Here is a 14,668-nt window from a genome sequence, read left to right as displayed (position 1 = left end):
CGCAGTCTCCTCTTAACAGTTGTTCTAGAGATGGCTCTGCTGCTAGAACTCTGTGTGGCATTCATCTGGTCTCTGATCTGAGCTGCTGTTAACTTGCGATTTCTGAGGCTGGTGATTCGGATGAACTTATCCTCAGAAGCAGAGGTGACTCTGGGTCTTCCTTTCCTGGGTCGGTCCTCATGTGTGCCAGTTTCGTTGCAGCGCTTGATGGTTTTTGCGACTCCACTTGGGGACACATTTAAAGTTTTTGCAATTTTCCGGACTGACTGACCTTCATTTCTTAAAGTAATGATGGCCACTCGTTTTTCTTTAGTTAGCTGATTGGTTCTTGCCATAATATGAATTTTAACAGTTGTCCAATAGGGGTGTCGGCTGTGTATTAACCTGACTTCTGCACAACACAACTGATGGTCCCAACCCCATTGATAAAGCAAGAAATTCCACTAATTAACCCTGATAAGGCACACCTGTGAAGTGGAAACCATTTCAGGTGACTACCTCTTGAAGCTCATGGAGAGAATGCCAAGAGTGTGCAAAGCAGTAATCAGAGCAAAGGGTGGCTATTTTGAAGAAACTAGAATATAAAACATGTTTTCAGTTATTTCACCTTTTTTGTTAAGTACATAACTCCACATGTGTTCATTCATAGTTTTGATGCCTTCAGTGAGAATCTACAATGTAAATAGTCATGAAAATAAAGAAAACGCATTGAATGAGAAGGTGTGTCCAAACTTTTGGCCTGTACTGTATATATATATATATGTGTATATATATATATATATATATAAAATGGCAAAAATGGCTTTTCTGATTGTAAAGATTGCCAACCCCGGGGTCAACTATAGTGATTGTGATTGAAAATGGTATCTTTAACATCAGATTTTATGCCATATGTTTGTTGTTTTTCAGCTTGTATGAGGTTTTCAATGTTTTGAATTAAATTGATAATTCATCAAGCAAAATAATATTAAAATAAAAACCAAGCCCCACACATACAGTATAATATATCCACCAGGGTGGGACCAGCGATATGACTGATGATCAATCATTTATCACCACTCTGATTCGCTGTGATTGGGAAACCACTCACAACATTTGTGTGACTGGTCCATAACCAACCTGGGGAGAGTAGATACTGAGATTCTGGAAAGGATTGAGAGCGATGAGGATGTCACCGACATAAGTGTACACCTGCAGCTCATCATACCTCTTCTGAAGATGGCTGATTATTGTCTCCTGAATAAAATAAGATAAAAAACACACATATTATCAAGAACAATGTGCCCTGGAGGGATCAATACACGATGAGATAAACATATTAAATCTTACCTCATCTAAGAACTCCAGGTTTACCAGATCATCATCGGGACAGCTCTCTATTAAGAGGGTTTTACGAGTATTGATCCGCTCATGCCTGTATGAAGCCAAGGACATGATAATGCCTCAGAAAGCTGTAAAGTGACCACCAAATGAGAAGCAGTAGTTTGACTGGCTGGATGTGAGACCCAGGCACTTCCAAGGTTTGTGTGAAGCCTTTAAAGCTCTCCCAGGGGACACATCTCCCATTATCACAGGCTGTGATTGCACTTCATCTGCGTTTTGACCTATCACTCTCCAATGAGCCCCAGTGGGCAGAGGTCAATGCACAGCCAGCTGCCTCAGAGGGACTATGGAAAACCTCGGGGGACACCAGAGAGTGTGTGAAAGAGAGCTAAAGAGAGCTGTGTCTGTGAGTGCCGACTGCTTTATGCGTGCAAATGCACAGTAGACTCCGAATGTGCAGTGGACTGAGACATTTCTATGACATTTAAATGGTAAGGTTGGTGATATTCTATATTTCTCATCAAATCCCATGAAAACCAACAGTGAACGGATGGCTGAGTAGCTAAAGTCTGATGTATGCCTGCATTAAAGAGCTTTATTATTGTCAAAAAAACACCAGTGAGTCACACAGTTGCACTCAGTATCATTACAATGAACATGGGCACTGTGGTTTATTACACGTCAGTCCTACATGTGTCGTCCTGCTGCTGTCAATACCCACCAGGACTGGGTTGCACCAGCTGTTTGTAAATCAAACGCTACATTTGCGGATAAAGTCCTTCCTACATTATAACTATTAGCTAGCTTCAAATGATTTAGACTTAAATGATGTGCGCATTTGTTGCTAGAAAACATTTGTCAGTTAGCTTATCTAAACAGGAAGTCACAAACTGAAGCACCACTGCCAAAAATAAAAGTTTAAGAAAATATTTCTTGTCATATAATGAAGTTGACTGAATCCTTTATAAATGTGTGTGTGACTTTATTTTGTTCAAACATGTATAAATGCAGAATTATGTTTCTGGTTAACTCATATTTAGTCGGCGTAGAATGAGTGGGAAACAGTAAATCATGCTAACGTAACCAAAGCGCTTAGTCATTCAAACTAACGTTAACTTAAATAGCGTAACATATTTTAATTTGAGTTATATTGTATTGTTTCAGTCTTATGTATTTATTAAACAGCATTTTGCGAGTGTTGGGCCAGATATGTTGACTATATTTCCTATTATCCATTTTACATAGCAAGCTAACAGTAGTTTTGACGGTTAACGTTAGCTCAGCTACATGATATGCAAGTTACATACATTTAGCATTACTGGGTTTGAATATTTCTTAACAACTAATCTCTAATCTCTCCTAAAAACTAGTTTGTGTTGTGTAGCCTCTTTTAGTTTAGTTTAGTTTAGTTAATTCAATTTATGACATTAATCATTTATAGAAATGAAAACATGATTGAACCAGATTTAGCGAAATGCTAATTTCCATCTGTATTCCTACACACAACAAGTAGACATAATAAATAAGAATAAAATTCAAGGTGCAATGCAGACTACAGTAAATCCATATGCCTAACATAATAGAAGCAGTATGTACATACTGCACAATACAAAATACTACATAAAAATTACAGTAGCCACCGAGTAAAGTGCAGGTTACCAGTGCAGGTGCCTTAAGTTACATAATGAAAACAGAAAGTACACACTGAATGGTACAGAATACAATATGAAATGCACATTAACTACCTTATAAAATGCATGGAAAAAATGCAATATGAAGTACACTCACTATATTTTTCAGTGACCAAGTTAAGTTAAATTTGGTGATGTCTAAACCTCCACTTATGAACTAAGCTAACTTAAGTAGAGTGGGTACAACAAGCTCCTGAGCACCAGCTGTGTATCAGTCCACTGCTGAAACAAATGCACTGTTTACTGCTTTATAGAGCTGAATATATTATCATTTTCATTGTCGATAAATCTGTAGATCATTCCTGTGATTAATCGATTAGGTGTTTTGTCTATAAAATATCAGACAGTTGAGGAAAAATATTGATCAGTGTTTCCCAAAGCTCACAATGACATCCTCAAATGTCTTGTTTTGGCCACAACCCAAAAGTATTTAATTTACTGTCATAAAGGAGCCAAGAAAATATTTTAAACTTATTAACTGATCATCAAATTAGTTGGTGATTAATTTAATAGTTGACAACCATTCAATAAATGTTGCAGCTCTTCTCCTTTTTGAATAACGTTAGCTAAAAATGACAGTGCCCACCTGTTTAGTTGCTTTAAAAAATTGAGCTACATATTTGTTTGTTAGGATTTGTGTCTTTGGTAGGTATGACAGTGCTTGAGGATGAATGTCACAGAGTCGGGAAGTCCGAAAGTAGTAAAAGACAGGCTTAGCAAACTGTTTTTGTTTTCTTAAATCATGACATTTGTTGACAATTCAGACAAAACCTTGTCTTTTATATTGAAGCTTTTGAAAAGCATCCAAACTTCTCGAACCTCCAAACAGCAAAAACAATAAGAAATCTAATTCACAGGATGTATCTATATTCTATTCTAATAAATAATCAATCATGGCATGAATAACAATATTCAAGCTGCAGGTTAGGAATTGTTTCCTCCTCTGCTCTGTATTCATTTTCTATTCTGAATATAGTGTAAATTCAGCACTGCAGCAATAAAGTCAAAAGCTCGATATGTGGTCCCCCTAAAGTGAATACTCGTCATCGTGTCCCTTTGGTGAAGGACTTGAGACCTCTAGCCTCTACCTCTCTCCTGCTTTGAAGTGAATCACACGATTCCACCTACGGCAGCTACTTTTAAGTTCTCTATGTCTTTATTCTTATCTGGAGTCATTGTGTGCTGATCTGTGGCATGAGAGACTAAACCAGGCGAGCCCAGTTCTCGCCCTACAAGCTCCTAATCCCATTATCCACTTTCACTGTGGACAGGAATTCAGGATCAGGCTCAGGCACCGACTCTGCACACTCTCGGGAGTAAACAGAGCTGGCACAACATCAAGACTCTCAGTCAAGGGCAGGTTCAGCGAACTCCTTTATAATGAAGATTAAGCATTGCCAAAGTCAGTATTTCTCCAGTAAATAACGGGGGACTCTCTGCTCTGTCATTCGCTGCCATGAGAGTGTCTGGGTGAACTATTCATCATCACACATTTTAGGATAAAAGCTCATCAAATCCCTCTCTCTGTCTTGAATATATTTATTTATCAAGGAACATGTACAGTAGCTGCTATTATAATCTGTAAAGAAAATAACCAGAATTATACCATTCAAAATCGAGCAAAAGGAAGGCAGCGCAGTTGAAATGTCACTTATTTCACAAAGTAAATCAATCTTGAACAGAGTATTTACTCCAACACTGGTTTAATCACACAGGTGGGGAAGTGCTTTGTACTAAAGACTCCCCATCAGATGGTTGCTACATCCACTGGCCTAAATGGCATTTATTAATCTCAGGTTAGTCAGCACAATCACTCCCTCTGAATTAGTCACACTCCCCTAACTTCTCTTTAATCACATACTGTAATGTCCATTACTGGGGCTCATCATCATTGCTGAGTGTAAGAAGATGAGACCCTGCCCCCTACTGGACAGAAAGAGTATCACTACCACTCAGTTAGTGCCCATCTGCTGCAACAGACAGCACGATATGAAGAACCAGCTTTGCCATTGCAGTGTATTATTTCTTGTGCAGTTTCATAATGTCAAATCAAAGGGACTTACTTGGTTTTGGTTTTGCAGCCCAGTTCTTGCTGCTCCTGGATGAGAGCAGCTAACTGATGTCGGAGTGCCACATCTTTGCCGTGGGCCTGCTTGATGAAGGGATGCTCCAGGAGGTGGGTCACGGATGGACGTGCTTCAAAATCCTTTATCAGACACCTTATGAATCACAAAAACATAAGAAGCTCTGAGCACTGTCAGACACATAAAGGCTCTAATATTATCTATCCTCTTTCCACTTCAAAATCAGAGAGAATTAAGCAGCTGAGGAGGAACCGTGCGATCACCTGAACATTGTAGAAATCTGTTTTCGTCTGGACCAGCTCTGACAGACGCTCGCACCCAGCAGGGAGCTCCGTGTGTTTTTAACTCTGGGGTCACTAATCTGTCGTTGTCCATCTGAGAACCACATGGTCACTATCACCATGGTCCCCGAGTCCAAACAAGCCCCGCTATGGCACAGCAATGAGTCCTATCTGCAATGTGCAGTGTTTGCCAATAGGTGAAGTCACTCTGTGAGACTGGCCCGTGGCTACAATTCAGCATCAGTTAACTGCTGATTCAAATGGTTGCAAAATATTGACTGTTTGGCTCCAGACACCCAGGGGAACAAAACTGGCTTTAATTTCTGACAGTTTTGATAAATTAAAAAGCTTGAAATCCCCGAATGAACTCAATGATGCATCCATCAGCAATCCACAGTTGTACAGTTAAATCATTTGGTCAGCTAAAGACTTTAATGTGAATGTATGTGTAAACACCAACAATTGCAGGCAGAGGCGAGATATGAGAAAAACACCAATCTAATTCCTTCTACCTAATCTACACTGGAATTCTGTTTCTTTTATCAGTTTGTTCAGCTCTGAAAGTTAATTCCATGAATTCATTAGCGTCAGGACATTAAGCAGAGGTTGCTGCTATTAGCAAGGCTGTGCTGCCGGGATGCTGAACGGCAGGCCACTTTGTCACAGAAGTCAGCTCTCTGGCTGCACAAGTGCAGACACTGGTGATGGATTTATTATCCCGAAAACATCCCCGCCCACCTCACACACACACACACACACACACACACACACAGGCGTGACAAGGCTGAAAAGGCTTCACAAACAGCCTGCAAAGCTTGATAACATTGTCCAGCCTCCCCACATTGAACTCTGCTGGGCTTTGTTCAGGGAGATTATTCCTGATATGATATCACACAATCCATTAACACAGATTACAGAGCTGCAGTCCAAAAAGTATCCAATGAAAAATTGCAATTACACTTGTAAAAAGTACAAAAACTAATATCATTACAGTGTGTGTTGGCTGTTTTAAGGGGTAATACGCCTTGACTCTGTCCTGACCAATCAATAACTCAAGTGACACACACACACACACACACACACACAAAAAGCCACCAGACCTTCAAGGCAGATGGTCTGTTTGTTTTTTCAATTACTCCTTTTCAGCTAATGCATTTCAGTGTAAGTCCACAACATAAATGTTAGCTGGAAACCATGTCCACCCACACAAATAATTCTCCACACAAATTGAATTTTATTTTCTCATTATGGCTCAGACTCACACACCTCTGCGCCGTGGATATTAAGGTTGTATATTCTGAGCAACCATTACAAGCCACCCCTGACATTATTAGCTTTGCACAGTGGAGGAAATGATAAGTTATCTGGGCCTCAGATAGAACTGATAACTCAGGTGAATTAGTTTGTTCCTCTGTGGCAGATTTACACAAATGAAAGTCAATGAACAGAAAGACAAGAGGGTTGATAGAATCTGGCTATAAAATATCAATTTCAATTCCCTCCATGTTAACATGCACATTCCCGCCTGCTGACAATGTACTAAATCTAATGTTCAGCTGTTCCTGATTAAAAAAAAAATCTCCATGTATGTTTTATCATTTCATTCCGCACATACAGTTTTAACTGGCTTAACAGGAGCTGGTCAGATACATCGCACCAAGAAAGTAATGTGAATTTTTATCATCTTAAGTTGGGTTCACAGCAGTAACAGTGTTCAACACACACATTTAACTGTCTTGCAATCAGATTTAATGAATGAAACTCTTCTCAAATAATAAAAATAATATTGCCAGTCAGGAGAACCAGGTTGTCACTAGTTTCATCACAATACGATATTATATCCATTATTTAGACATTATGATATTTGCCGATGTCATTAAGTGTGCCATAATGTGATTTAGATTTGATTCAATTCAGAGGCCTGTCATCAATATGAGACGATATCAGTAAATATCCTCGTTGTCTTCTTCTTGGCTGCTGACCATTGCATGCCTGGTGCTAGGTCGCTAGCACTGTTTGAATGTTTAGGAAGATGTGCCGTGGGAATTTCAAAATAAAGGCGCATCTTAAAGATGACAATATGTAGTGGTTTTCACTTTGCATCGATGATACTGGATCGATCATGGAATCGATATATCAATCCAGATCAAAGTATCATTAAACCCCTGGTCAACACTGTATCAAACACACCGTCATTTAACATATTTCGTGTTACCACATATCACACGTAATTGACCGTGATGATACTGACATGTTTGTGTTATTAATAGCGACATGGTGTACATTAATGCTCAAATGTAGGTGGATACACCAAAATGAATTTCAGTGCAGCACATTGCAGCAATAAATGACTTACAGGCGGCATTTTTATGTGCATTTGATGTTAACTTTCTTTTTCTTTCCTGTTAGTTACACTGTATGATCTCTGTGTTTTTAAATTACTAACCCGAGCCTGTTTTCATATTAACATTATAACTAGTCTATGTGTGAGTGTGTGCATTTATATATGTAATACTGTGTGTCTTCTTTTCTGCTATTGTGTTTTTTACTGACTTGCAAAGTGTACACAGACGCTCAGTTGAAGTTGGAGTTTAATATACTTTTAATATCCTGCCCCGACACATATTTTTGGCAATTTCCATCACTGTAATTTTGTATTTACAGGCACATTCACAACAGCTAACTTTGATTTTCCCCATGAACACACAGCATGGTGAAAGATGGTATTACTGTACATTGTGCTGTATATACAAATGCAGACCTTTCCCCCTACCCAAGCCCAAAACCATCCCACTCTACCCCAATATTTGCACCAAACATATCTTATACATATCATATCATTATTTATTGACCAAACCATAGTCTTAATTAGCTAAATATGAGGGACTTTTAACAAAAAAGTGTATTAATGATGAATAAATGAATAAATACATTTAAGTACCGTTAATCTGAAATATCAGACTCTGCCTGATCTCATACAGTATTGGTTGGGCTCTTTTTGGAACACTGAGTGTTGTTGTGGCTTTAACAACCAGTTTTGGAAAATAAAAGGTTGACAGGTTGAAGTGAGAGGACACTTACTGGCCGATGAAATGGCAAAAACTTCTGCACCACTGCTCTGGATTTCGTAATGTTGGGGAGGGATTTCTGAAACAAAATCACACATACAAAAGTCATTATGGAAACAAAAAAAAACAAAACAAAAAAAACAATGAGTTCATTAAATGCGCTGAAAAGACATCATGATCATCGCTGAAAATTAAAGACTTTTTGAGCCCGTCTCCAGAGTTAGCTGACAAATGATCGCTGGCAGGCAGAGTGTGACCATCAGACTCCTGTGAGAGTTTTTGGTCCGAGGACGAGCTGGTCGGGGTCCAGGTCTGTGGCAGCCACAGAAAAAGTGACAAATGATAACCGCTCCTCCACTGTCTGGCAGCAAGCATCTGCCATTGGGAGCCTAAAGTTATGGGAGCTAGTTATACCTCTGTCAGCAGCATTTACGGAGGCCATCTATAATGAGGCTAACACTTTTCAAGTGCGCACGATGACAGGAGGCAGGTCTGTATGAGCAGCCAAGGCTGGACGGGCCTGAGTACAGTCATCTTCACAGCGAGCTGCGAGTCTGACAGCTGGAGGCTGAGCCTTTTGTCACTGTCAGGCAAACAGTGACAGACCTGCTCGAGACATTTATTAACCGTATTAATTAGTTTGCACGTGTTGTTTCACAAAGCTGACAGACAGGTAAATATGAAATCTCAAGCGTAAAATGAAAAACATTTGAATTTGGTTCATTTTGTTTATCGTAAACAAACCAGAGATAGATGCAACTACACATTAAACGACAACATACTTAACATCTTTTTTTCTCTTTTTTTTTTTTGGAAGGGAGGAGAGGATGTTGGGGTACAAAATCTGTCATTTTCCACAGCACTAAGTTAGTCGAGTCTTTGATAAGGATTCAGACAGGCAATCCTTTCCAAAGTGCAGATCAAAGCCAGTAACTGACTGCTTCAATGCAACCTCTAATATGAGCCTGAAGACACGTTCTTGCCTTGATGTTGTACCATACTGCTTATACATTAGAAAGTCAATATAGCAGCACACTGCTGATAACACTGTCAAGTGCTCTCATTGTGCTTAGCAAATTCAGGCAGTTTTTTCTTTCAGTATTTGTGAGAGTGCTGGCTCATATTGTAAACACAAGTGGCTTATTCAAATCTAGGTCCAGGCAGAGCGTGTACTGTCAGACGTTCCTCAGAGTGGATTGAGGCAAAATCACAGAGGTGTCAACAGCACTTGACGGCTGTAACTAAGCCACGAAGGGAGACAAAAATCAGGCCAATGCAATATTTGAATACTTCATACAGAATTTATAAATCCACCATTTCCCATATGTAGTAAAACATTGTTATTTTTCATTCAAGAAATCCCTTAGTGTGACACTTTGCCCTGTAAAGGTTTTGAATCATTATAATTACCATCACTGAGATATAAAAATCTGCTTCTTTGCCAGATCTCCACAGTTTAAGTCCAATACACCAGGCACATATAAATGACCTTATATAACCTTGTTGGTGCAGTTGGGAAGTTTTACTGATGACATCTTGGGAGAATAAGAGAGGAGCAGTGATGTGCTTCAAATCTTACAAATAAATCAATCTGCGCTAAGGATTTATAATAACTGGGGAAAGATTCATGTATTCCCTTGGTTGTGGGCCTGTTTTTCAGCACACAGAGAGACTTAGTGCCTTAAAGCAGAAACACAGTGGCCTCTACACAGGCTTAAAAGAGAATGACTACAAGGGTCTAAAGTAAAGACTTATTCAGCAAATGGACCACCCGCTTAAAATTTCAGCTCATCCATCACTGCAGACAGCGCACCGGCACTTCTTTGTGCATACATGCATGAACACGTAGAACTACGGCTACATTTATCATGTCTTTGGCGGCTACATCGGCAAATGCTGCAATCCTAGACACCACACAGAGCAGTAAAATAACATCATCACAGACGGAGATGTTGAAGCTTTTACTCACAATTGGAAAATCATCCAACCAGCCAATAATCTCTTGTCAGAGGTCAAGACTGCACCAGATTCTGATAAGGCAATATCTGTTACATTAAAGGGACACTGCACCCACAAAGTGATCATTTGTGTATCAGTTATTCACCTTGTGTTACGCTGAATTCATGAAGAAAAGTCTGTTTTTCATGCATGCCTCCATAGTGAACAAAGAATCCAAAAACAAAGAAAATTCTTGATGAACTGAAGTAAATGGGGTCCACGTTAAACAACAGCCTAACACAACTCCTACAATGTATTACCCAAGTCTCATTTATCCAGTCACATGCTCAGTGCTTTCCAAACATATGCATTTTGCAAAAACTTAATGCAAAAGCAGTTCAAATGCATGCACTTGCCCACACAACTTCAACGAACAGTGAGTAACTCATATACAGATAATCAGTGTGGGTGAAGTATTCCTTTAAGGTGTATGATTACTTCAGACATTTCATACATAAAATTGAAATGAAGAAAATGAAAATCATGCCAATCTTAGCAAAGAGATGACAGGTTTTCACAAAAAAAATGTGCTGAGAGAAACACTGACAGACTTCACACAGTTTCCACATCAGCATTATTTCTGACGTTCTTGTGTAACAGACTGAAATGCTGACAAGTTATTGATTAGAATCATCCAGTGGCGCTGCCAAGAGGTGGCCAGGGGGACCATAGCCACTCTGATACAATCGCTGGCCCCACTCCATTTATTTAATTGAAACTAATTGGAGAGTCTGTGTGGCAGCCCTTAACTTTTACATTGAAATTGTTTTTAGCTAGCCTATATACTGCAACAGCATAATAGCATCTTCTGAAATTCTGTTGCGGCTCCTCGTTTTGGTGTGCCACCTCAAGATTTTCAGTGGCCCCATCTGGCCATCCCTTTGAAAACATCCCAGGGGACGCCATTGTATCATCCAGATGTTGATGAATAAAGAATTTCTAAAGGATCCACAAATACATGTGAGGCAAATGCACACTAATCCTCAATTATTAGCCATGTTAGCATCATCGCTCTAGATCTGATCAGTCCACAACAAAATATTTTTAAAAATATTGGACAGATTGCCAAGAAATGGTTGTAGACATTTATTGTCCCCAGTAGATGAATCCTATTGATTTTTATGATCCCCGGACTATCCCCTGTTGACAATTGTCATCTTGAGTGAAATGATTTAAAAGGTATTGACTGGATTGTCATGAAATTCAGTACAGATCATGAACTGGGATAATTTTAACTTTTCATTTAGTACCATCATCAAAAAATCTAATCTGTGGGGCGTTGGTGGCTTAGTGGTAGAACAGGCGCCCCACGTACAAGGCTGTTGCAGCAGCGGCCCGGGTTCTACTCCAGCCTGTGGCCCTTTGCTGCATGTCACTCCCTCTCTCTCTCCCTCCCCCTTCACACTTGTCTGTCCTATCAAATAAAGGCTTAAAAATGCCCCAAAAAAATCTTAAAAAAAAAAAATCTAATTTAATCTAATCTAATGCAGACAATAAATCTGCAATATCCTATATCGACATAGTTCAGTAATTAATGGATTTAATGACTTTAGCTCACTCTGAATTTGATTTTTTTTTTTTTTACTTCTTAGAAAGATTCTGTGTCAGGAACACCAGAAAGTCATATCATATCGTTCACCCTTGGCTGTTCTGCTCCACAAATTTTAACTCAGGCTTTGTCCATGAAGAGCTGTCTCTTACCAGCACACTGGTCTGGATTTCTCTCCCTGAGCCTCATGATTTGATTAGCCCTCTTTGTTACCTCTGACAAGCCATCATTTACTTCTGTCTTCTATCTCATTTGTTCTGGCCTCTGCTCGGACAGATACACATACTGTTAAATATGTGGCTAACATCAACGGGGATCTGGACGAATAAACACAACCTTGGACGTCTTTGCCTATCGCCTCTAACCTTTACAACAACATCTTACACACACTTTGGTGTGACTTTACATGGACACTCTTGCCCTCAACAGCACTGGTACAAGTAATTAACCTTCCCACATATTAAATATCACAGACCATCTTCATCTTGAGTATCTATAATTAATTTTGCAGTTGATGATTTTACAACTTTACCCTCTGACATGCTCCATTACCTTCATTTATGGTCACCATGGACATCACCTATCTGTCATACGCAGTGCAACACACTGAATTACTTTAACTTCTAACAAAAAGCAAATTCACAAAATCCTTGGATTCAGCTTAGAATTCCAAAAAATAGCAGAATCATAGACCTGGGGTTTAAACATCAGCAGTATGTCACAGCTCATCAAGTATTAGATATTTCTGAAGCACAAACAGACCATGCACCAAGGTGACCCTAATTCATGGAGCTCATCAGCGTTCCCTCTGACAGATATCACAGCTCTGCTTATCGTTTATAGCCTGCCGGAACGAGAGGCATTTCCACCTGTGCAGGTTTCCCTTAGCACAACCAACAGTGTGACATAATGGCTGCTAGCCCCTGCAGTCAATGTGGGGATAGCACCATGTGTTTATTTGGTCCTCACCCAGAGCCATTAAATCTTTAGCTTGGAAGCGACTGTCCAGTGAAACCTTACAGAGGTTTGCAGGAACAGAACGAAAGGAAAGAAGAAGAACAGCATCATAAAAAGGTCAAATAGTGCCATGACAGAGGGCTGACCACACGCTGCTTGAACATATAAGAAAATGTATAACATGAATCACAAGTGGGGTGAATTTGTCTTGTATATGTTTACTATCCAGATGTGTTTGAGAGAGGATGAATGATACAAACAAGATTAACTACATGACAGTGAACCCTTCAGAGCCTGAAAACACATTACTGTGTGCAACTGTAAAATACCAGAATGATGAAAATGCTTATTGCATGTTTTAGTGCTTGTATGGTTTCATAAAACATGTACTACCCAAGGACAATACTTCAGAAAAGGGGCTCCTGTGGTAATGGTTTTGTAAGGTATTAGGAAGCGGGGGGAAAAAAACGAGAACTTCGCAATGATCAAAACCTGTGCAGATGAATCTCTCTGATTTCATCATGAATCACTCTCGCCGCCACTAAAAGCCCAAAGGTGAAACACATTTCCCTATTTAAAAAGTAATTCATACGGGAGTCATAATTTACCCCACGTTTTCCTCGTCATTTTGTCTGCAGTGATGGGAAAATATATTTGAGATAAATGACATGTTAACAGAATCATTTCATGGTTCAACACATCTGCTGTGATTTATATCACAACCGCTGAGCCTTTAAAGCCCTGATTCATACCAAAAGGGCAAAATATCTATTTTGATTGGGAAAAGAGACAGAGGAGTGTCAGTTAAAGATATATGTCCAATTCTATCAACATCCTAGTTATCCCCAAAGTCAAAGACTCTTAGAGATCTGCAGTAATGAAATAGGATTGGACATTGACATGAGAAATGCATATGCCCCCTCTGATTATGGCTGCTGTTTGATAAGGAAACATGCCCGCTACTTGACAGGAACTACTCATCCAGTTCCAGGTTGCTCTTTTAAAATTTTCCCTAACATACAACCCCTGAGCTACTCCACCAAAAAAGGTGACGTGTTTTATGAGGTGCACATCTGAGGAAAAACCTAATTCTGAATTAGCTGCATTCACTTCACCGAGCCGTCGCTGCTCTTGTAATTATTTTCAATTCTGGTTGAATTTGGTGCTGATGAAAATGCTGCGTTAGCTCCATAATTCCTGCCACGCAAGCCATCCGTGTTCCTCCTCTGGCTTGGCAGGGAGGAGATAACATTGTGACGGGGAGGAGGTGACAGCCTCATCTCAATGTGAATGGAGCTAATCACCAATGCAAATTGCAATCAGAAGGGCATATCTCTACCTAACTGAGAGATAATTGCGCGATTGTGCTGATAACAAAAGGTCAACCGCGTGTAGCCACTAAGCTCTCAAATGATCATCAGACACACACCGTCTCCAGCAGTGAATATTTTTACAGATTGAATCACTGCATTAATTTTAAGGCCAAACACTGCTACATTTTTGATGATGGTGATTTTAAACACTGATTATTCAGCAGATGCTGCCTTTCAGATAGCAAACATGAAAATGCAATGGCAACAAGAAACAAGGATCAAACCAAAAAATATCCAGTGTAACGCTTCATTTCCCAAATTTCAATTGTCAAGACAGCCACTGTTTTTTTTTCATCACCTCTACTGTCACATTCAGTTTGCCATTGTCCTCCTGACATAATGGA

At 39.6% G+C, this 14,668-nt stretch overlaps 1 protein-coding gene across 1 annotated transcript in view; it reads right to left on the bottom strand.

The window, feature by feature from the left end:
* The window catches only part of myo3b (myosin IIIB), an 89,770-nt gene that overhangs the window by 58,026 nt on the left and 17,076 nt on the right, over positions 1-14,668 (bottom strand). Inside the window, exons 9-12 of the mRNA XM_049594820.1 lie at positions 8,461-8,526; positions 5,078-5,233; positions 1,330-1,414; positions 1,120-1,236 (exon numbers count right to left, since the gene is read on the bottom strand). Of these exons, the coding sequence (XP_049450777.1) occupies positions 1,120-1,236; positions 1,330-1,414; positions 5,078-5,233; positions 8,461-8,526 (424 nt within the window). The remainder of the gene's footprint in view (positions 1-1,119; positions 1,237-1,329; positions 1,415-5,077; positions 5,234-8,460; positions 8,527-14,668) is intronic.

This window comes from Epinephelus fuscoguttatus, linkage group LG13 (assembly GCF_011397635.1).
Source record: "Epinephelus fuscoguttatus linkage group LG13, E.fuscoguttatus.final_Chr_v1".
Taxonomy (NCBI): Eukaryota; Metazoa; Chordata; class Actinopteri; order Perciformes; family Serranidae; genus Epinephelus; species Epinephelus fuscoguttatus.
Note: the sequence above shows the minus strand (reverse complement) of the source record. Positions and strands in the feature narration are given on the sequence as shown.